The 24857-nt window shown below is 40.4% G+C and overlaps 1 protein-coding gene across 5 annotated transcripts in view; it reads right to left on the bottom strand.

Moving 5' to 3' along the window:
- The window catches only part of TAMM41 (TAM41 mitochondrial translocator assembly and maintenance homolog), a 79416-nt gene extending 56177 nt beyond the window's left edge, over positions 1 to 23239 (bottom strand). Inside the window, exons 1-4 of one of the 5 annotated variants that reach the window (XM_081105637.1) lie at positions 22866 to 23218; positions 19420 to 19602; positions 16710 to 16802; positions 9508 to 9658 (exon numbers count right to left, since the gene is read on the bottom strand). In XM_081105637.1, coding sequence (XP_080961763.1) covers positions 9508 to 9658; positions 16710 to 16802; positions 19420 to 19602; positions 22866 to 23000 — 562 coding nt within the window. In that variant the 5' untranslated portion in view covers positions 23001 to 23218. Of the gene's footprint in view, positions 1 to 9507; positions 9659 to 16709; positions 16803 to 19419; positions 19603 to 21068; positions 21404 to 21580; positions 22219 to 22734; positions 22819 to 22865 lie in introns of those variants that run through there. The other 4 variants (XM_081105636.1, XM_081105639.1, XM_081105638.1 and 1 more) reach the window with 4 other exon arrangements.
- Between the last annotated feature and the right edge of the window lie 1618 nt (positions 23240 to 24857).

The following is a 24857-nucleotide window of genomic DNA, read 5'->3' on the forward strand; positions in this document are numbered from 1 at the left end:
CATCTTTATGGGCTCAGAACGCTCAGGTCCTTGCTGCATCTATGCACTCTCCACCTCCACCTCCAATTATGGCATCAGCTGACATCAGTAACAGTAAGGCTCGTGATTGGAGGAAGCCTGTGTGACAAGATATGGGCAGCTACACACCACCACGGCTCCCTCCTCTGCTGACTTTGTGTATAAGAAGCACCCCGATGTTCAGTCTAACAATTTTAGAAAAAATAGCATCTTATACATGGAAAAATATGATAGGTATATGCCCTGACTGGGAATCAAACTGTGACCTTCTGGTTCATAGGTCGACACTCAACCACTGGGCCACACTGACCATCTTTTAAATGATAGCCATTGTAGTTGGTGTGAAGTGGTATGGTGTCTCTGTGGCTTTGATTGACATTTTCCTAATGACTAATGATGTTGAACATCTTTTCACTTGCTTACTTGCTATTTGTACACTCTTTTTAAAAATGTCTATTAAACTCTTTGTCTATTTCCATACTGGATTGTCTTTTTATTGCAATCTAAGACTTCTTTATATATTCTGGATACCAGTCCCTTACAATCAGATATGTGATTTGTAAATCTTTTATCCCATTTTGTTGGTTGGGATCATTTACACATAAAATTTTAATTTTTATAGCCTTATGTATCTATTATTTCTGTCATTGCTTGTGGTTTTCTCTCTCTCTCTCTCTTTCTTTCTTGTATACCTAAGAAACTACTGCCTAACCCAAAGGCACTCTTTTAAGAATTTTATATTTTTAGCTCTTACATTAAGCTCTTAAATCCACGATCCATTTGAGTTAATTTTGTAAATGGTATAAGTTAGATGTCAAACCTCATTCTTTTGCATGTGGACAAAAAATATTTACTAGTATTTATTCAAAGATGATCAAGGCAGTATTTCTAGAAGGCAGTCTAACCCACAATTCAGAATGCATCCTCAAAAATATCTCTATTGCTAGGCCAGTGTGGCTCAGTGGTTGAGCATCAACCTATGAACTAGGAGATCACGGTTCGATTCCTGATTAGGGCACATGCCTGGGTTGCAGGCTTGATCCCCAGTAGGGGGCATGTAGGAGGCAGCCAATCAATGATTCCCTCTTATCATTGATGTTTCTCTCTCTCCCTCTCCCTTCCTCTCTGAAAGCAATAAAAACGTATTTAAAAATAAGTATCTCCATGGCTGCAGAAGTCTAACTCACATGTGGAAGAGAATGAGATAAGAATAAATAGCTGATGTACTTAGTTATATAAATTTGAATCACTTTTCCTTTTATACACTTTACAGAACACAATATAGATAGGTGTGGGAGGGATGAGGAGAAAGCAGGTTTATGATACCAGTTCAGGAAGTAACCAAAATCACAATCGTTCATTCATTCACTATTTACTAGCACCTGATAAGCACTGGAATAGCGTGAGCAAAACAAGACAAAAATTTCTGCCCTCTCTAGTCAGTGGTAGAAAAACAGGCCAAAGATAAACAAATCTACAAACAAATAAAAATAAATAGTATTTCAGGTGGTGGAGAGTGCTTTGAAGAAAACATGAGCAGGAAAAGATGACAGGGAGTGGAGGGCGAGCCACATGGCTCCCTGGAGTAAACCAGGAATAGCATTCACCATGACAGACCCTTTGTATAACAGTGAAGGTTTAGAAGTGAGGGTTCTAGAACAAGACAGCCTGTGTTCAAATCCTAGCTTAGCCTCTACAAGCTACACGCTCAGGATAAGCTACTTATTTGGGCTTCAGTATCCCCAAATGTAAATTTCAAGGATTAAATGAGTTAATACATGTAAAACAATTAGAACAATACCTGACAGGTGGGCACTAGAATTATGAAGGGGGATCACTTTGTGAATTATATAATTGTTTAACACTATGCTGTACACCTGAAACTAATATAAAGTAACTAGAGGCCTGATGCAAAAAATTCGTGCAAAGGGCTCGGCCCCTGGAGCCCTGGCTTTGTCCGGAAGGTTGTCCAGAAGGACGTTCGGAAGGCCGTTTGGCTGTCCAGCCTAATTAGCACATTACACTTTTATTATTATAAAATATTAAATGTTACCTGTACTTGAAAAATAAAATTTAAAACATAACAATACTTGACAAACTATAAATAATCCATTAAAGTTAGATATTACTGACAATTAATATCCCCCTTCAGGAGTGCTGCATTCTCAGAAATTAGCAAGTGATGAATGCAAAGAGTTCCAACTGAGGCTTCAGCAAAAGCTCAAGCTTGACAAGCATAGAGAAATATGCTTCCAAACCCCAATATGCAAGTCATCAAATGACACTGCTTGCAAGGTTCAGAGAGTGTGATTATCATGGAATAAATCTTAATAGCTCTCACTCCAAGAAAAAAGTTTCTTGACTGACTTTTACCAGGATCCAGAAATGGAGATGTTTACTCACACTTTAGAGTGCTGGCACCCATTTCTAATATTTTTCTCCAAGAATCACTCAACTGGCAACTAAACTTTTTCGCTGCTTTGTCTTATTCCTAGAAATAACTAAGCCTGTGTTCAGACAATTTGGCATGGAAAGGAATCCATTCTCTCTCTCACACAAGAGTGCTTGAAGATATTTTTTCTTTTCTTTTTTTAAGGTGTTTTTATTCCTAAGAACTATAAGGGCCAAATGAATCCACCTGACCTCATGTGGATTTTTTAATTAACATGTAACATGTTTTTTAATTCTTATAATTACACTAGAGGCTCGGTGCACTAAATTCGTGCATGGGTAGGATCCCTAGGACTGGCCAGCGATCAGGGCCAATCAGGGCCTTCCGGCTGCCAGCTGGGGCCTTCCTTACAGCTGCTGGCCAGGGCCTTCCTTCGTTCCGCACCGCCTCCTGGTGGTCAGTGCATGTTATAGCGAGCAAATGAACTCTGGGTCTCCCGCTTGAACTCCCGAGGGGACACTTTGCATATTAGTCTTTTATATATATAAATAATTCCACTTTGGAGAACATGTCCAAGGAAGTCAGTGCCACCTGTGTCTCCTTCTGTTATATCAAAGTAATTTGTCCAAAGTAATTCCTAGCAGTGTCATTAATAAAACAGTGATAAGTGGAGCCAACCTGAGTGTCTGTCAATCACTGAATGAGCAAAACATGGTGTCTCAACTTGGAAAAACCTATGTAGCCAGCAATAATACATAATAATAGTAATAAATAATAATAGCAATCACTTTCTGAGCACCAACTACAATGAGGTATGATATAGTGGGCTCTTAGATATATTATCGCATTGAAAACTTTTTTATGAGCTAGTTATTTCCATTTTAATAAAAAAAATGGGGGCTCAGAAAGATTTATGCACCCCTACAAACCTAGTACTCACACTCAGGTCTGAATGTAACATTTACCTTTCTGTTGTCCATTATATCAAATAAGCAAACATGTATCTAAAATAATAATGGCTAACATTTATTGAGCATTTACTATATGCCATGTACTGTGCTAAGCACTTTATAGGATTTAATGTAATCTGCATGAAGATCTCCTTTAGAAATGAAGAAAATGAATCATAAGAAATAAGAAACTTTCCCAAAGATGAAAAGTTAATTAAGGCTACAGCTAAGATTTGAAGTCAGGCATTTGACTCCAGAGCCCCAGCTTTAAACATTTCATTAAGGCTGACTTCCATGAATTAATATTTTGTTTAAAAAAAATATCAAGGTTCAAAATAGGATGCTTAATTTAAGTAGTTAAGCGTTTTAAGTTGATTACTTTCATGTAAAGTTGCTCACTTCACTGAGGCACTGCTCTAGTTCACGCCCTCATCATCATTCACAATCCATGACTTCCCTGTCTAACCAAAAAATATGTACAGAGTGCCTACTATGGTTTTTTTTTTAAAATAAAAAGTTTTATTGATTTCAGAGAGGAAGGGAAAGGGAGATAGAAACATCAGTGATGAAAGAGAATCATTGATTGGCTGCCTCCTGCATGCCCCCTACTGGGGATTGAGCCTGCAACCCACGCATGTGCCCCTGACCGGAATCGAACCCAGGACCTTTCAGTCCACAGGCCAACACTCTATCCACCGAGCCAAATTGGCTAGTGCCACAAAGAGACTGAGGCACAAGAACAACCAAACATGGACATTGTCCTGATTATTCTCCCAGCAGGCTCCTCTGCCTGGACAGCTCTCATCTGGGCTCTCCTCATGGGTCCTCATCTGTTGATGCTTATTTGGCAACATGTGTTATTTGGTAAGTCTACCACTGACTCACTATGACTGCATATGTTGATTAATGTGAAGTTCAAATGTCACCTTCTAGAGAGGCCTTCCTTGAGGCTATGTTCACCTTCTTCCCTTATTGTAGTGCTGCCACTGTTTGCTGTCTGACTTTTCATCTAGAATGAACACCCCACAAGGGCAGGAATTGTGCCTGCCTATTTACTTCTTTTTTCTCCAGAGCTTAGAAGAGTGCTTGGTATAGGAGCCTCTTGTAGTTATTTCCTGAATGAATGAACTTTTCTGTCTTTAGTTTTTCTCCCTCCTGCACAGTGCTGGCAAAATTTGTTGTTTTTAACCACAACACATCTCAGACTATCTTGCAATGCCTGAAAACTTGTATGGCTCCTAGTTGTATACAGCCTGTCAATTCCCTTTTCATTTTTTTCACTTTGTATTCAATGCCCTGCCCAACCTGGCCGGGGTCTAACCTCTTCTCCAAAATACAGAGAAGCAGTGAAGTTAAATGGTTAAGAGTAGGGGCTAAGATTTCAGCTCCCACACCTACTAACTTACCAGACAACTGACTGTGGGCAGATCTGGGCTTCAATTTTCTATAAAATGTATCAATAGCACAGCTTCCACATCGAAGGATTGTTCTGAGGATTAAAATAGTTACTAGCTCCAAAGTAGTGACAGACATTCCTGACACAAAATAATAAATGCTATTTACTCTTGTCATAAACCTTGGATTTTGGTTCCATCAAAATCCTTCTTCCCTAAACAAGTCATGTTCTTTTATACACCCCCTTTCCTTTTTCACGTGTGTTATTTGGTAAGTCTACCACTGACTCACTATGACTGCATATGTTGATTAATGGGAAGTTCCTTAGAGCAAAAATTATGAAGCACTGATTCACTTGATAAATATTAAACCAGGATCATTACCTAAAATTAGTCATTTTAATAGTTTGTATTTACATAAAAAAGTTCAAGGTGAACTTTAAACTCTATTTGGTTTTTCTTTTCTATACACTTAAATGCTCACTTCTAAGAATAACTGGAGGATTAGAAAGCTTTCTTCTCCCCAATTCTGCAGACTCTCATCTTCCACCTCCTCCTTTCTCACCATCATTTACAACAGTAATGCCATAAATACTGACCCCAGGTAGTCAAAGTGATCCTTAAGCACTATGTTAAACGTAAGGGCTATTATTACAACTAGTAATACTGATAGATCTTGCCTCTGCCAGTAATTACTGGCAGAAACTTGTCCAATAACATGGAGAAACACTGTTTTTTCTGTTCCTCCTAACCCACACCCCTCCACCCCCTCCAGGGAGAAATGATGAACTTCATAAGTTAGGGACAACATATTATCTCTCAACTAGAAACAGGTGAAAAATAAATGTCAAAGTTGTAAATAAAATGAGGCTGGTAGGTAATTTAAAGTTTGGTATATTCTGAGGGCTTGGGAGGTTTGCGTGGTTTGCCAAGTGGATAGAATTTAATCTGTTCAGGGATGCTGGGTTATCAGAAGCCTAGGAAAGGCAGGAGGAAACGCTTACCTTTCAACACATCGCCTGGGGCAAGCCTCAAAGTATGAAAGATAATTAACTACCTGCAGGGCTTAGATCCTTCCCTATCCTCACTGTTCTAGTCTAATTCCAGCGTATTATAGACTAGGTAACCATTAATTATACTGTGTCCTGGTTTAGGAACAACCATCATATATAATGTTGTTTCAATGGGAAAGTATGTTCCCAGTTCTAAACAACTGGCTTATAGAAGACTTTTTGGAAACTGCCTCATTCATAAACTAGGAATCGCAGAGAGTTGTAACCAGTTCCCTCTGGAGAGGATGTGCCAAGTATTGTGTCCTAAGTTTTGCAGTAAGAAGCCAACCTCACTAAAATGAGTAATGTAGGATACTTGGCCAAATTCTCAGATCCAAATCTGGGTTAAGCAATAAATAATAAAATGGCAAGAAAACAAGAGACTAGATGAGAAATGGGAGTGACCAGAGGCTGAGACAGTGGAGTCAGACACACCAAGATTTGAAATCTGGCTCTTGGGAAGCAACTCTCTCTGACTGCCTTTCTCCCAACTGCTCAGGGCTGCTCATTATCACTATTTAGATCTCAGCTTAGACATCACACCACCAGTCAAAGGGCCTTCCGTGACTATCCACTGTGAAGACAGCCCTACCCTCAACCTGATTTATTTTCTTCATCGCATTTAACTAGTTAACTGCCACGCATCCAAAACGGAAACCATCCCCACACGCCACGATATTTTGAATTTTAAAAATCCATTTGCAATAAATATTATAAAAATAAATATATTTTAATATATTTACTATATACTAAATAAGTATTATAAAAATAAATATTCAATATTTTCAGCTGAAAATTCTCATGAAAAATGATTTTAAAGTTGGTCAGGGCTGCCACTTAGGGAAGACATTTTTTTTATAGACTCACGTGGTGTGGTGTGTGGGGAAGGTCTGCAGCTAGTGTCTACAGACGCTTATAGCGTACAATTTAACCACTATCTGAAATTACCTTATTGCTTCTTTATTGCCCGTCTCTCCCTAAAAGTACATAAACTCCATGAAAAATTTCACTCATGTCATGCACACTAGAGTATATGCCTAGCACTGTGTGTGGCACATGGAAAGATATATATTTGTTTAACAAATGGGGCTAATGTGTAAAGATTCAGTGGTGAAATAAGTTATCTATCTACCCACCTACCGACCTACCTCTCTATGTCTGATACAATGCTACTATACAGCAGATAAATATTATAAAAGAAACAAAACAGAGGATGATACTATTATGAGTCAGAAAGTGCTGAACAACTTGGATATGCCTCATAGAACAGGAGAAACCAGGAGTGTAAAATGATTCTTCCAGGAAGCAAAGCAAAAATCAGCTAAAGATTGATAGCAGCCTGAATGCTAATTTGAAGTGTGCTAATAGGGGAAAGCAGTTAAGTTATTTGATAAACTTCTTTAGTGAATGTTCAGAATTTACAGAAAACTCCTAGAAGCTGCCTAACACTATGCTGATGTTGATGACGCTGGAAAAAATGGAAAAGCGGTTGTGGTGTGGGCAAAGCAGAGAGCGGTTCTGCATTTCCTTCCACAAAGTCAATGAAAGGCTTCTGATCCACCTTTCTCACAGGGAGCAAGGCGAGGAAACTGTAACAAAGTGACCCCTTTTCCCACAAGTTGCATGTAAGTCCATTCATCCAGGTACACTCTTTGCCCCTCCCTCCACCTAGACACATTTTAGGAAAAACACTGAAGAACAAGACCTTTAAGGTCTCTTTCAGCATTACACTTCCATGAAATCTTATCTGTATAGGGATTCAGAAAATAAAAAACTGCTTTTGCAATATTTTGAGCAGAGTTTTTTGACTCATACTTAAAAGTTGGAAAAGAGGACGTTTACTTAAGATAGTGGTTTTCGCCTTGGCTAGTTTGACTCAGTGGACAGAGCGTCGCCTGCAGACTAAAGGGTCCTGGTTCAATTCCAGTCAAGGGCACATACCCGGTTGCAGGCTCAATCCCCAGTAGGGGGCATGCAGGAGGCAGCCAATCAATGATTCTCTCTCATCATTGATGTTTTTCTCTCTCTCTCTCTCTCCCTCTCCTTTCCTCTCTGAAATCAATAAAAATAAAAAAAAAATAAAAAAGATAGTGGTTTTCAAACTATTTTTTAAGTAGAAGATGACTTTTTTTTAATGAATTTTTACATAGCTCCTTAATACGTTAAGCAGTTCACCCCCTAGTCACAGTAGGGTGAGAGGCCAGGGCTTTCTCATCTTAGCTTTCCCCTTGCCCTCAGAGGGAGCCCCTAGCATCTCTGAGGAGCACAACTGATTAAAGGGAAAGAAAGCGAATATTTAGATAAATAAATAAATGGGAAAGAAAACTTTTCCTTAATGTGGAGGGAGAGATGGAGTTGGATAGTTACCACTTGGTAACAATAATAGTAAAAAGATGGGTCTGAGCAAGAATCATCAACAGATGCTCAACCTAGGAGGGAAAGTTTGATAAGAAGTAGGATATTTGCATGATCTTAAAAAGCCTCCTCATAAATTGTTTAGAAGTGAGAAAACACTGCTTATCAGGGCATAAACATCACTGGTGTGTAGATTTCAAAAATGGAATGTCATAGAACACAAACAAAGGCTGAGGAAGTGTTCTAGATTAAAAGATGAAAGAGACATGACATCTCAATACAATATATGATCCTTGACTGGATCATGTCCTGGAGGGAAAGAAAATACTTTTATAAAGGACATTATTGGGACAACTAATGACACTTGGAATATGGATCTCGTCAATTTGATAAAAGTACTGAGTCAGTGTTAATTTCCTGAATTTGAAAACTGGCCTGGCCGGCATGACTCAGTGGTTGAGCGCTGACCTATGAACCACGAGGTCACAGTTCAATTCCTGATCAGAGCCCATGCTGGAGTTTTGGGCTCGATCCAGTGTGGTGCCTGCAGGAGGCAGCCAATCGATGGTTCTCTCTCATCATTAATGTTTCTATCTCTCTCCCTCTCCCTTCCTCTCTGAAAGCAATGCGGGGGGGGGGGGGGGGGGGGGGGGGGGGGGAAGGAAGAGACCTGCACTGGGGTTATGTAAGAGAATGTCCTTGTACTTTGGAAACACATTTTGAAGACTTAGCCAAAAGGAAACATGGTAGGTAACATACTCTCAAATAACTAAAAACAACAACACATAATACACTGTATTTACATATACAGAGAGAGCAGTGGTTCTCCAAGTGGGACCCCTGAAGGAGCATTAGCATTACCCAGGAACTTGCTAGAAATACAAATGCCTGGGCCCCAACCCAGACCTACTAAAATCAGCTGTCTGGGAGTGGGCCCAGCAGTCTATTTGAACAAGCCCTCCAGAGGATTGCACACTAAAGTTTGAAACCCACTGATACAGAGAGGATGACAAAACAAATGTAGTGAAATGCAAAAACTGGTAAATCTGGGGAGAGGTATATGGGATTTCTGTACTATTACTGAAATTTTTCTGTATGTTTGCAATTGTTTCAAAATAAAAATTAACAATAACAACAACTAAAAGATTACCCTGGGGTAATTTATGTACAGATGTGGAAAGGAAGAGACTGTGGCGGTAAGGAGGCAAATCACTGGATTTTCACACAGGAAGTAAAGGGATTCAGAACTAAGGCTGCTGCAGCTCCAGTGTAGGAGCGAGGAGCGATGTTTGCACGGTCTTCAGACGAACCTTCTTGTAGAATATATGGACACCAAACCTACTGACCTGAATAGGAGAGTCCAGCAATCATTGTAAAGAGGTCTTCTTCAGAAAAGCTTTCGGGAAGCATGAGGAAAGCAGCAGTCACAGCACTCTTCAGATTTTTATCTAGGGCTGCCCTAAGAGCCACATTCTCATTCATTGCTATGATTTTCACCTGAAAAAAGCAAAACATTCAGAAGAGAAGTTCCAGAAGAGTATTGCTCAAGGTAAAGGGTTATGCATGCAATGGAACTGTCCCAAACTTAGCTCTGAAGATCTTGGAATATTAGGCCAGTTGATACAAAATAATTATTATAATAAGCAATCCCAGAACCTCTTGTTTTGTGCCTTGTGCCAAAATCAGAGAAATCATGACACGGGGGGAAAAAAAACAACACCCCAAAATAAATATTTATCTTAGATGGGTTTTGAAAAAGAAGTCAGTAGAAATGAAATAAATGTCCTTTGGGAAATGTAACATTTATAATCTCATTGTTCTTCACTTAATTTTATGGTAGACAAAGGCAAAATTTTATTCTTTTATTTAGAACTCAATTCTTCTGTTATCCATGCATAACGTGAGCAGCTCATGCTCTATTTCAATCTGATTTTGACTAAGGAAAAAGAAAAAAAATAGCTACTATAGAAAGAGCATGCGTTTTGGGTATAGGTAAGGCCTCAAGTCCAGGTATTTATTAGCTGGGCAAATTACTTAACCTCCCATCTATAAAATGGGGATTATAGACATGCATCACAGAACTGTTACAAAGATCGAATGAGATAATAAATGTAAACTACCTAATGTACTAGTGAATGCCTTGATTAATAAAACAAAATTTTCTTCTGAATACACAGCAGAAGCTACTGTCTTTGACTTTCCCCAAATTCATGAAAATATAAATTGCTCTAGTCTATTCTGAGAACCTAGGTTTTAAAGATTGCACTGAAGTTAAGAGAATGTGTTCAATCCCAGTTCTATCTCTTACTACCTCTGTGACTATGGGTATAATTCCTTAAAATGGGGTTAATAACAGAATCAAGCACATAAGGTTGTTGGGAAGATTAAATGAGATATTACATATGAGCCCTTAGCAAAAGTGAGCTTCTTTACGTGCTTCTTGGTGCATACTGCAGGAGTTCCTCTGGGCCAGAGGTTCTCACCTTCAGCAAGTATTAGAATCACTTAAAGGGCTTGTTAAAGCATATTAGGCCCATCCTCCAGAGTTTCTGATTCGGTCGGCCTGGATGAGGCCTGAAAATGTACATTTCTAACAAGTTCCCAGGTAATGTTGGTGCTGCTGGTCCAGGAATCACATTTTGAGAACCACTGCTGTAAGGTATATACTTAGAAGTAGAATTGCCAAACTATATCAATTTATACTCCTGCCACAATTTTTTAAACCCATCATGCTCCTTCTGAATGATTTTCTAAGTAAGGAAAGGGTCTAGAAGTCCACATATCTCAAATGTATCCACCATCTCTAAACCATTTACTTGCTGGCAGCAAATTTTCCTCCTATTCTAGAAAACATGGCTTAAGTTGCCTTTTATTTGTTGAATAGAGATAATTTTTGACAAAATTAAGATGGTCATAAAAGACACATACATATAAGAAACTCCAAATTAAAATTTTATTAAGACGGCAAGGAAAGAGACTGATGTGTATCTCAAAGTATAATATATTTTTAAAAATTAATCATAAAAAGCAGCATCATAAAACATAACTATTTTACAAATCAGACTTAAAAACCTAACTTCTACCTTTTACTTTTTTTTTCCTAAGGGAACATTTATAGCATAAAAACCTCTCATATGTTAGGTAAGCCACTCTATTCTAAATACTACTACCTCCTCCCTTGTAATTACAAGGACTTAACAGCCCTTAATTAAGCCTTTCAGCACTTGGGTGAGTTTAATATTATTGCAATCATCTGCAGAAAAGTAAAACCAAGGAGCAGCCCAGCAGCAGGACTTGCCCAAGGTTGCATAATGAGTTGATGGCAAAATCAGGGTAACACCCTTATGCTTGGCAAATCCAACTCTAAATATTTTGAATTATTCTCATGCATTCAGTTAGGGATCTGCTCTGGTTAATTTCTTTTCTTTAAAGGTTATTAAAACAAATGTTAAGGTCCTATTAATAACTAACAATAACATGGTTATGTCTTGAATAACTTTCCTAAACTTTTTATTCCATATAGAATCATGGATGTAGGAAGGTAACCTCCTCGTCTTACTCATGGGGAAGCCAAAGCCCAGAGGATTAAAAGATTTCTCCATGAGAAGCAGTGGCACACAAATGAGGATCTGGGTCCCTGATTCATTCAGAGCTCTTTCCAAAACTCTGTAAAGCCTCACTTCCAAATTCTTATTCCTCATTTACCAGGACCGCTCAGTAATGCTTCACCCTATCTCTTTCTGGTAGCTTTTACAGAAACTCCATGAAAACAGAAGCTATTTTGAGATGCTAACAAATCAAAGTTGCAAAGAAATGAGTAAGTTTGAGGAAATTATTCTATTCAACGTGATACCACTTATTCTCTAAGAAAGGTGTTCTAGTTAGGTATAAAAAAGCAGTCTGTTTGCTATTTAAGGTTAAGAGAGTGTAAATAAAAGCATCCTTACTCAAAGGAAAAATGTCAATTCAGAAGACTCTGCTACTGTGCTGATCTGGTTCTCCAGTGTAAGGTGAACTAGGAACTTGTCTCAGCAGCACTGTTATTTGTTGTTCAGTGAAAAGCCAGTGAACTCTTGGGACACTGCCAGAGAGGCCTGGGAAAAAAAGAAAGCCCTCAGATTTGTGAATAGCTGTTTGTATCTGACTGGAAATGCCCGCATCTGAACCGCATAGATAGCATTAGCACGACTGCCAAGAAGAAAATCTTTACTGGAGAGAGGAAGGGGCAACACTTGAAGGGGCTTTCAAAAGCCCAACTCGAGAGATTTGTGAGTACCTTTCATGATGGGAAAAAAGGGAAAGTCACAAGTGGTCTCCTCTATAATACAGTCACATGGAGACAGTACTTGAATCGCAAACAGTGAAGTTATAGTCACAAAGAACACAGCCCTATCTAGTGTTCAAATACCCAACCACTAACCAAATGACCCTTCCCATGGAAGTTTTCCATTCCAAATGGCCAGAAAGGTTAATTTTTCTAAATGGTTACTGCCTGAGGACCAAAAAGAAACACTGAACATTTGAGCTGGATGAAACCTTATTAATTACCTGTTGGACTACTGACTCTTCCAAAATAAGAGTGTGGTGCTTTTAAAAAAAATTCCTTTGGCATACAGAGAGGAAACTTACTTGTCTGTTAAATAAGGAAATGAATGGCTCAAACTTTGCATTTTAAAGGCTAGAGGCCCAAAGATTTGCTCACAGCTGGGCAGAGCCAAGGCTAATGAGCCAGGTTTTCCATCTTCATTGAGGGATCTTTTATACTTCTGGGATTTTTCTATCCACAAAAAGTAAGTCAATAGCTACAATACGATGATGGTTGCAAAATTGTTTATATACTAAAAACCACTGAATTGCACATTTTATTTTATGTGTGTGTGTGTGTGTGTGTGTGTGTGTGTATTTCAGAGAGGAAGGGAGAGGGAGAGAGAGAAACATCAATAATGAGAGAGAATCATTGATCAGCTGCCTGCTGCACAACCTCCACCAGTGATCAAGCCCAGAGCCCCCAACAGGGGCCTCTGACCAGGAATCCTTCTGGCAACCATTCAGTGCATGGGGACGTGTCCAACCAACTGAACCACACTGGCCACGGAGAGAAATGTCCATTGTTTAAAGAAAGGTACTCCTTTATATTTCCTTTTTTTATTAATAAAATTTATTTTTTAGAGCAGTTTAAATTCACAGCAAAATTAAATGGGAAGTAAGCCGGCCAGTGTGGTTCAGTGGTTGAGCGTCAACCCAAGAACCAAGAGGTTGCCCTTTTGATTACCAGTCCGGGCACATGCCCAGATTCCTAGCTCTAGCCCCAATAGGAGCCGTGCAGGAGGCAGCGGTGTTCCTCTCTCATCAATGTTTCCCTCTCTCTATTCCTCTCCCTTCCTCTCTCTCTTAAAAAAAAAAATCAATAAAAACATATTTTTTAAAAATGGAAATTACAGGAAGTACCTATACCCCCTGTATATTTTAAACACTTAAATTGCTAGTGACTGAGAGATTCTATTCTAGTAGCGATACCGAAGATAATTTTAGAGCTTTAGACAATGTGATTAAATGTAACTCCTTCTTTTAAAACACATAAAAACAAAGAATTCACACTCATTTCCTCACAATTCTTTCCTAAGACATTTACCCATTCTTTTTATTAAAATACTACCAACTCTTTCTTTCTATCAGATTTGTTCATTTGATTAATATTTGCTGCCACCTAGAGGTAAAAATAGTTTGTTTAAAGACAGTCATCTTGAGAATGGTTAACAGGGATTTCCACTAGAGGGAAACTGAGAGCAGGAGTGGGTGGAAGAGTTAATTCACCCACTTATGATTTTTTTTTTTTAACGTGTTATGGCCAACACTTTCAAATGATTTTTAAAGATACGTATCCTGATTTTCTTTTGCTAGAAGCTTAATAAGCCTGAGGTCACATAGTCATTGTTATCAATGACATTTTCTTCCCCAAGTTAGCTGAGAAATGCCATTTTGCATGATATAAATGTAGCTGCTACTACTTGTCTTAAATTGTTGTTTTTATATTACCAGGATATATGGCATTTAGATAAAAATCTGAGGTCATTTCCAGTCAGTGCTTACATTCTAGGATTTTGTGGCATTTTTAGCTTTCTAATGTCAATTTTAAAAAATATATATACTAGTATTTGCTAACTGGTTTGGCTCAGTGGACAGAGCGTTGGCCTGGGGACTGAAAGATCCCAGGTTTGATTCCGGTCAAGGGCACATGCCCGGGTTGTGGGCTCGATCCCCAGTAGGGGGCGTGCAGGAGGCAACCATCAATGAATTTCTCTCATCACTGATGTTTCTCTCTCTCTCTCTCTCTCTCTCTCTCCCCCTCTCCTTTCCTCTCTGAAATCAATAAAAATATTAAAAAATAAATAATATAAAAATATATGTATATTTTTTATTGATTTCAGAGAGAAAGAGAGAGGGGAGAGAGAGAAAGAAACATCAATGATGAGAGACAATAATTGATTAGCTGCATCCTGCATGCCCCTACCAGGGATCGAGCCCACAACCCAGCCATGTGCCGTGACCAGGAATCGAACCATGATCTCCTGGTTCATAGGTTGACGCTCAACCACTGAGCTTCATCCGTAGGGCCCTAATGTCTATTTTTTTTTAATTGAAATATTTCAAGCACAAAACACAGTACAGAGAATAACAATTTCACATTCAAGATCTCATTTTATCTAAAAATAACTCTGAGATGGGCAAGAACAATGGGAAATGAAAGATTTTTTTCCTGAATGTCTATTAAGTGCCAGCCATTTTAGATCTAGGCATTTCTCAAATGTCTTTTGAAGTGCGATCAGCCTTATCCATAGATAACGATGTTTCAAGGCTCAGAGAGATTAAGGCACTGGTACAGGGTCACATAGCTGGGAATATCAGAGCTGGGACCCAACAGATGTGTCTGATTCTAAAATGTTTGGTTCTTTTCTAGTATTTCTATTCTGCTTCCACTTTTCAACACCTTCTTGAAGTAGACAGGGCAAACATTGTTGTCCCCATTCTACAAATAAATTATTAGAGGTTCAGAAATATAAAACAAGTTGCCCATGTTCACATAAATAGCTAACAAGTGGCAGGAATGAATAAGACCTAAGCTTTTCATTCCACATTCATTTTTCTTCCTGTCAAGCAACATATTTTGTAAATTAAAACACCTGGAAAGAAAATTAATATTTATAAATTTTCAACTGCATTTATTTGCTTAATTATGTGCTTTACTAGTTATCTAGCCTAGAAATGAGAAATTCATCTATATAGATATGAAATTACTTAGGTAAGCCTATTGTTTAACTTTAAAAATAATGTTCTTACTGAAAAATTACATAAAGTATACAAGTCTAACAGATACAGCCTGACAAATTTTTACATATGGTTATATCAATGAACTATTGCCTTTATCAAAGTTTCTGGACATTTTAATGAGCTACACCCTTAAATTTGTTTTTCTACATGGAATTTTATTTATTTTCCTTTTTATTGAATTTATTGGTGTGACACTGATTTAAAAAATTATATATGTTTTAGGTGCACAATTCCACAAACATTTAAATTTTAAACCCAGATGCAAGACCAGAGAATCTTGACTGCCATGTATATCAATAGAGATTTGTATGATACAACCAAGTAAGCTAATATTGTATAAATCTCTAACCTTTTGCCATAATTGACAAAAGGAGAAGCAGCATAATCACTCTTATGGGAGACATTTAACAACAATCCATGCACTGTCTTTTAGGGCCTGAGACCCTCTGACAGCACAAGGAAAAATTTTCCTTGCTGTGAGATTGGCAACTGTGACTATGTCACCTAGTTCTCTAACTATGAAAAGACCTTTTCTCAGAAAATAGACTATATATCTGCATGAAGGAGAAACATGACATTTTCAAATAGAAGTTAAAAGTTCAAGTCCTCTCCACTTTTTTCCTGTTTTGTTTTATTTTCTGTTTCTATTGAAGCCCAGGGAGACATTACCCTCGACAGCCTCCTCTAGCTGTATCCCCAATTAAGGAAGGACCCTACCACACTATCTCACCATTGGCCTGAGGAGGATAATAAAGGGGATTAGAATCCACTCCCCTCAGCATAACTACCTGGTTCATTCATTTCTTCAACAAACATTTGCTGAATGATTACTATGTGTCAGGCACTGTCCCAGGTACTGCTGGGATATGTCAGTGGACAAACAATGCCCCATGACACATTCTAGAAGATAAGGTGATTTGGGTCAAACTGACAGAGGCTCCACTGAAGCCCTGGGCATTTCTTCTGCCATTCTCTCCAGCCCAAAAGGTCTAACTTTGTGCCTGATCCATCCAGACAACTGAAGAATCTACAGAGAGAGGGCAGGAGTAATGTGGATAATATCTAGATATTGTTTGGCAATGAATTCTTAGAGAGGAACAGGAGTCTGAAACTTAATTCTATTTCCTGGAGTTCCATCTCATTGCAATCAAAGATCAAAGTAAGGTCAGGTGCAGAGAGGAGAGGTGTCCCTAATTGTGGCAGCCAATAAAACACTCACTGGTTTTTGGAGTCGTCCAGCAATGTATAAGGTATTCCAGTTGAGGAGATCTTCAATCAAAATACTAGTGCTAATAACTCCATATTTGATAAGCTGGAAAAGAAAAGAAATGGACATGAAAAGAAGCAAAAGACTGTATTGTTGTTTATGCAAATGAAAAATATAAAGAAATACATTTCTGCTCAGAGTAGTACCTTGATTTCCAAAGCCACTCAAAATGCCTACTTTGTAAAGCACCCATTTCTACCAAAAATATTTGCAAAGGATACGTTTCCAAGACTGAGTTGTCCCCTCAGGTATATGAGATGACATGACCACTATTTTAACTCAGACTCTTGTGATGTTAAAAGGCAGAATGGCACTTAGAGGCTATCTAGTACTGGTCCTCAATGAGCTGGAAATAAAAAATTGGTCCTCCAGCACAGACAGTTTGAGTAGCTATAATATATTTCATGCTTCTCCCTTGAGAAATAAGAAACCTGAGGCTCAGAGAGAATAAATGACAAGCCCAAGGTGGCACCATTAGTAGCAGAGACAAAACTAGGTCCCTGAATTTTAGTCTGGGCTTCCAACGTTCATTTTACCACAAAGTACAAGAAGTTTTGTTCATAATTAGAAGTTTTTACTGACACCCTTTACATGGTAAATTTCTCTTTCACTATGGACTATTCTAAACACTTTTATAATTACAGAGCAACATCTATCAGTGCTGAACATGGAATTATGGTCAAGCTCATGCAACAGTAATTTGTACAAACTCCGAATGCAATTGTTCCAGGTTACAAAATACCATTTGTTTCAACAAGTATCTCTGGCCTCGTTCTGTTGAACTTCAGTATCCCAATGGCCTTCTCAGGCTACAAATATCTACGAAGTAGCTAAAGAAATTTAATTAAAAAGTACAGTCCCTTTGGCATATAATTATGCCCAAATATTTGGTTACTGGAGCTTTTAATATTGTTTGAAACTACTAATTAGAGATAGGCTCAGCATAATATTCATTATGGGCAAAGAACAAAGCTACGCACTTGGCATGACTAAAGTGCACACAGAAGGCTGTGCTGAATAACCTTCCCTCCACTCTAGCCTCAGTCTTGCAGGGAGCCTTCTTGCTGTCGGCATGCAAAAGCTGGGAGGTAATTGAAACACCACTGCCCTGGAAGTCAGGGCCTGTCACTGCCTAGCTGCCTGAGCTTATGGAAGTTATTTTCTCCATGAACCGTGGTTTTTTTCATCTGCAAAGTGCAGGTGGAGCAGGATTGGCCCTCAACCAAAAAGGTAAATTCAGGGCCCAAAGGTTACGCAGACATCACCAATAATCACAGCACAGCTTCCTGCCAAGTTCAGACAGGTCTTCAAAATCTTGCTCAGTCAGTACTCACCCTCCTGGCCTTCAAAGTGTGGCCCACTGACCAATAACATCAGCATCACCTGGGAGCTTGACAAAATTACAGAATCTCAGGCTCCATTCCAGACCAACTGAATCAGGATCTGCATTCAACAAGATCTTTAGGTGACTGCACGTCAAAGTATGACTGCTCTAAGCAATCAGCAGCATTGAGCAGAGTTGGCACAGCTGGTGGAACCCATATGTCATCCTTAGCCCAGCTTAACTCTAGGAGACTGGATTTAGTACCCGGTGGTCTTCTTAAGTTGGGATCCTGCCTAGTTCTTGGCAGCCCTCCTAGAGACTGGGCTCCTTCATATGAAAGGCAGTCCAGCAGGGTTCCCGCTACCAGACAACCCTCTGCCGGGATCTGAGCATCTTACCTGCTCTCCAACAATTCATCAAGCTCCACCCACCTGCTGACACCAAGAGGTTCCTACTACTTGGCACCACATGCTCCTAAATACCTATAATATCCTCTTCACTTGCAAATCCTTCCTGGAAGAATGTCAGTCCTTCCATATAGATAAGATTAATTTCCACTCTGGTCCTTAATGAGCCACTGACTAAACCATTGGTTCTCAAAGTGTGTTTTTCAGACCAGCAAGAAGCTTGTCAGAGAATAAATCTTTAAAGTTCTCATCACAAGAAAATGTAACTATGTGTGGGTATGGATACTAACTAAACTTATGGTGATCATTTCATAATATATACATATATCCCTGTTGTACACCTAAAATTAATACAATGTTATATGACAATTATATCTCAATTTACAAAAAAAAAAAAAAAAGCAAAGCCTCAAGCTCTACCCCAGACTTACTGAATCAGGAACTCTGGAGTGGGGCCCAGCAATCTGTGTCTAACAGGCACTCTAAGGAATTCTGATGCACATTAATATATGAGAACCACTTGGCCAAAGGCAAAAAAAAAAGCCAGTCATAAAGCCAGTCACACTTGACCACCTTCATCTAGCACAGTGATGGCGAACCTTTTGAGCTCGGCGTGTCAGCATTTTGAAAAACCCTAGCTTAACTCTGGGGCCGTGTCACATATAGAAATTTTTTGATATTTGCAACCATAGTAAAACAAAGATTTATATTTTTGATATTTATTTTATATATTTACATGCCATTTAACAAAGAAAAATCAACCAAAAAAAATGTTCGCATGTCACCTCTGACACGCGTGTCATAGGTTCGCCATCACTGATCTACAGGAGCTGGAACATTTCCTGACTGCAAGAACATACCTATTTAGCTAGTATTCTAACAACAAAGGTTAATAACAACCCAAGAGAAGACAAAAACCAAAGTCACTTACCTTACTGTCACACATGATCAATGTATTGTAGTAAACTCCAGCGCCATAGTTATTCTGGATAGTGGTGATAATCTTGGGCCCCAAAACTTTTAGGAAAGAGTAATGGCTCCAATTTTTCTTCAGGTTCTTTGAATGCCATGCAACAGGGTCATCTACTGTGAACACAAAATCCAGCATGGCTTTCTGGGAGGTGAAGAAAAGAGAATGATTTTAATTTTAATTCCTAGAAAGGCACCCAGATAACAGTGGAAAGTTCTAAAATTTTATGCCATTATGATTAATGAAAGACCTGGGATTTTCAAGAGAAATTTAAGCAAGTCTCTGGAACCAATGTGCGCTGTTTTCATCAATACACGTTACAATGTTTATTTAACATTTACTGTCATACCAACACTCTTCTAAACACTTTATATGTTATATACGTGTGTATATATATATGTGTGTACACACACACACATACAGTGACTCGTTTTATCCTCAAAACAAATCATACAAGGTAGGCACTGTTACTATCCCAATTTTTTGGAAGAAAACCACAAGGCACAGACTACGTTCCTTGCCCAAGGACACACAGCTGGCGAGTAGCAGATATAATCTGGTTCCATATTCTGTGTGCTGAGCCACTCTTCTACACTGCCTTTCACATCAATGTTGCTGAACATGCTCCACTTTTCTTCCAGATGAAATAACCCATGCATAAGCTCTATACAGTATCATGTAAAGGGAAATGCTAACTCTCACCCATGTGCCAACCACTCACCGAGGACCTACAATGAGCTGATAGATCAGGAGGTGGTAGTAACGAGCTCAAAGACTACTGAGGAAACAGACAAATCATCAGGAAATGGATCTGAGAGAAGGATGCAAAATGTACCCATTTCACTCAAAACTGGGTCAACAGGAAGGAGAAACCTCCCTGTAAAATTACATTTTTCAAGACTGACGGTCTGAGCCTTGAAGAATGTGCAAGACTTAAAAAGCAGGCCTGGTGGAAGTAGTAGGAAGAGCACAGGGAAAGGGATCCTGTTGGAGGAAAACACTCTGTGGATACGAGAACTGTGCTGTGTTCGGTTCGCGATGGCTGGAATAGAATGCAGGCAGGGGAGTGGAGGGAGATGAGACCAGATAGAGAGGCTGGATGCCATAATAAGAAATTTTCTTGCAGAAGAGCTCACTGGCGGGAGGAGAAAATAAAGGCTGGGAAACCCCATTGGAGGCCAACTGCAAGATTCCAGGTGAGGAAAGAAAAGACACTGAGGCAATGAAGGGCATAGAGACTGATCTGGCAGAGACTCAGGTGTTGGAGCCTGCAAGGCTTGTTAACTGTAGGACATGAAAGTGAGGGAAAGCAAAGGAAGGACTTTTTCTTGGAGGGAATTCCACCTCTGCTCAAAGGAAAATCTTCATGGAAAAATAAAGAGGTGGCTACAGAATCGGGAGGCTAAGGCCTGCTCTGGGTTTCCCATAACGTCATCCACAAAAAACTGGATGCTTAAGATTTCAGGTGGACATGTTTTTTAAAACTGTATCATTATGTTAATGTTTTTTAAAAAAATAACTACCTCTAATAACCTATAATTTATACACTTATAATCTATAATTTCTCATATGCTGTCAGTTTTTTAAAAAGTATTAAAAACTAGTATAACCTTGGCCGTTGTGGCTCAGCGGGTTGGAGCATCGTCCCATACACCAAAAGGTTGCAGGATTCCAAGTCAGGGCACATACCTAGGTCACAGGTTCGATCCCCAGTCTGGGGTGTTCAGGAAGTAAATAACTGATGTTTCTCTCTCTTTCCCCCCTCCCTCCCTCTTCCTCTCTCTATAAAATCAATAAACATATCCTCCGGTGAGGATTAAAACAACAAAAACTTGTATATGTAGAAGACAGCAAATCCAAGCAACATTATAGATGGCCAGACAGATTACAGCCAGGCATCCAAATCCAGAAGGCTCTATGGCAGTGATGGCGAACCTTTTGAGCTCGGCGTGTCAGCACTTTGAAAAACCCTAACTTAACTCTGGTGCTGTGTCACATATAGAAATTTTTTGATATTTGCAACCATAGTAAAACAAAGACTTATATTTTTGATATTTACTTTATATATTTAAATGCCATTTAACAAAGAAAAATCAACCAAAAAAATGAGTTCGCATGTCACCTCTGACACGTGTATCATAGGTTCGCCATCTCTGCTCTATGGTCATCTGCACACTTCCATTTCCTTAGTTTATTGAAAATGACAGTGAGCTGTTGGGCTGTGTAAGAACTAGAGCAAATAGCAATACAGTTCAGAACAGTTGCACACACAGAAGACAACTCTACTTGGACTTTTGTTCCTTTTACATTAATTCAGCAAACACTCTAAAGCCCAGATAGAAAGCTTCGTTTAAACAGCTTCGTTTAAATGAAAAAATATCTGCCTGTCCCTCTTCTGCTTGTCTTGAATCTTGTCTCCACCTTGGAAGTAAACTTTATTTTCAGAGGAAAATCTGCTGTCACTAGGAAAACTGTACCCTCACCGCTGCTGTGCTCAGCCAGCCCCGCAGTGCGATCCGGCCACATCCTAACTAGTGTGGGTAAATGTCCTGCGCCTGGGTAAACCCACCGGTCCCCCACTAACTTAGCTGACTTCCCTGCACCAGTCCTGGCCCTCCAACCAGTCCCTCCGCTTTCTGAAGCCACGAAGATCATTTTGTATTTTCTCCTACAGCAGTGGTTCTCAACCTTGGCTGCACAATTAGAATCACCTGGGAATCTTTTTAAAAATCCCGATTTCTGGGCCGCATCCTCCGGAAATTCTGATTCTTTGTTACTAATGTTGTGGCCCCACCCCATAACAAAGAAAGAGACTTTCCGGAGGATGAGGCCCAGAAATCAGGATTTTTAAAAAGATTCCCAGGTGATTCCCATGTGCAGCCAAGGCTGAGAACCACTGTCCTACAGCCACTGACGTGTCCCTCTCAAGCTCGGCTGTGCATCAGAATCACCTGGGAAGGTTCTGAAATTCTTGAAGCCCAGGTCTCCCCGCCCCACGCCCCCAATTAAATCAGAATCTCCGCTGATGGAACCCAGGCATCAGGGTTTTGTTTTTGTTTTCTAAGCTTCTCAGAGAACTCCATGTTCAGCCAAGGTGCACAACACCGAGCTAGCACCTGGCAAATATTTCTTTTCTACCCTCCTGCCTCTGCATCAGCTTTCGCCTCCACATAATTGCATCTCCTGCTCTGGACGGAGGTGGGCTCCTCCTACTTGTCCTAAAACCTCAGCTCACGCCGCTGTGGGACGAGGAGCACTTCCATACGAAGTCTGTACTTGGCCGGTTGAGATGTGGAGGGCGCGGGGCAGACAGGCAGCTCCAGGGCTCTGGGTGGGATGAAAGGCGAAAGGAAACTCGTGCGACCTGGCCGATGCTCGGCGTGGGGCGGGCTCCGGGCCGGGCTCACCTTCTGGTCGGAGCTGGGCCCCGCCTGGCGGTACACCCCGGAGCCATAGGCGAAAGCCAGGCTCAGCTCCTCGGGGAAGTGAGACAGGATCCTGCGGAAGGCCACCCCCGAGCTCTGCAGCGCCTGCAGCGCCATGGGCCGAGGCTGAGGCCAGGACCCTTGGCGGAGCAGGGCGGAGGGCAGCGGGGCGGGGAACGGACACCCGGCAGGGGGTTAAGGGGTGGGGAGATGAAAGACCGGGACCGGCCTGAACGCGGGGATTCTGGAGCCGGAGATACGAGCAGGAGGAACCAGCAAGAACCAGCGTGCCGGTCGCACCGGCGAGCGGCCAACCCCAGCCACGCCTCTGGCACGCACACGCGCTACCGGGGCGCAAGAGAAGGCGCCCGCCCGTGTGTGAGGACGCAAGGGCTTGCGGAGACCCCTGGTGGTCGGAGGAGCTCACTGCAGGCTGGACTTACCGCTGGGGGAGAGGGTTGTTGGCTGACGGCACTGCTTTTTTGTTCTCGCCTCAAACCACATTTTAATAAATGACTATAAAATCGTTCGTGTGTATTGCAGAAGGTTGTTTAATGAGGTGAGTTTTCACATAGCAAAATTGTACACTTTACGTAGAATTCAATGGCATTCAGTACATTCATCATGTTATGCAACCATTATCTGTAGCCAACAACAAAAGTGTAGATTTTCAAAGTTTAGGAAAACACAAATAAAATCAAAATCACGTCCAGTCCAGAGACTATCACTGTTAATATGTGGCTGTGATTTCTTCCCATTAAACCCCTTTTCAAGTCCAATGATGGGTATGAAAGTGCTCCATAAATGGTAAAGGACTGCACCTATGTCCTCTCATATTGGTATTTAATATTAAGGGTGGAGAAGAGATTCTGCCCCTTTGCCCTGGGCATTAATCTCACAAAAGGGTGCATTAAGTGTTTCCTTTGAATAAACATGACCCCAGGTGAGAGCTCACCTCTTTGTGTAACTAGAGAAACTTGCTTAGGATCACAGGGCCATTCAGGATGTAGTTTGACTTCCAGGACAGAGACTTTTCAAATACTTTCCTTTTTCCTGCGTACACTGCCTCTCAAAAATAAAAGAAGTAGCCGAACCGGTTTGGCTCAGTGGATAGAGCGTCGGCCTGCGGACTCAAGGGTCCCGGGTTCGATTCCGGTCAAGGGCATGTACCCTGGTTGCGGGCACATCCCCAGTGGGGGGCGTGCAGGAGGCAGCTGATCGATCTCTCTCATCGATGTTTCTAACTCTCTATCCCTCTCCCTTCTTCTCTGTAAAAAATCAATAAAATATATTTTAAAAAAAATAAAAATAAAAGATAAAAGAAGTAGTAACAGGTAGATTTGAATAATGTTGATGCATTTCACGTGAATTTTTCATGAAGTCCCTCCCCTCTGCTGTCCTGTGGGAGGCAGTTATTGCCTCCATTTTAGAGATGAAGAAGCTAAGTCAGAGAGAAAAGGCAATGTGGTTAGGATCACATCAGCTTGTGGCAAAACTGGAGCTAAAACCTAGGTCTGGGTCCACATCCTACAATTCTACGATGTCCTGGAAGTGTTTTGAGCAGGGACCTGTTGGGCTCAAATGTTAGCCTGGTTTGGAGTTGGGAAACTGTTACCATAGTTTCACTATGAACTAAAGACTCCTGGCCTGGGGTGATAAAGGCTGGGGTGGGATTAATTCCATTTGAAAGATGATTATTTGAATTCAAACCTAGAGCTGGCACTGAGGTTAAGTGCTGAGGATTTGAGATGCTTTGCAGGAGCTCAGAGTCTGTGGAGGGGACAGACAAACCAACCCAGAATATAAAGTACAGTATGAAGTTGGGTGCCCAACACCCTGCAGGACCTCTGACGAGGGAGCGTTAATCAGTTCTGGGTGTGCAAGGAAAGAATGGAGGAGATTTCGCAGTGATGGCATCTGAGCCAGGCTTTGAAGGATGAGTAAGAGTTTATCAGGCAGAAGATCAGGAAGAAG

Source organism: Myotis nattereri, assembly GCF_964212035.1.
Source record: "Myotis nattereri genome assembly, chromosome: 14".
Taxonomy (NCBI): domain Eukaryota; kingdom Metazoa; phylum Chordata; class Mammalia; order Chiroptera; family Vespertilionidae; genus Myotis; species Myotis nattereri.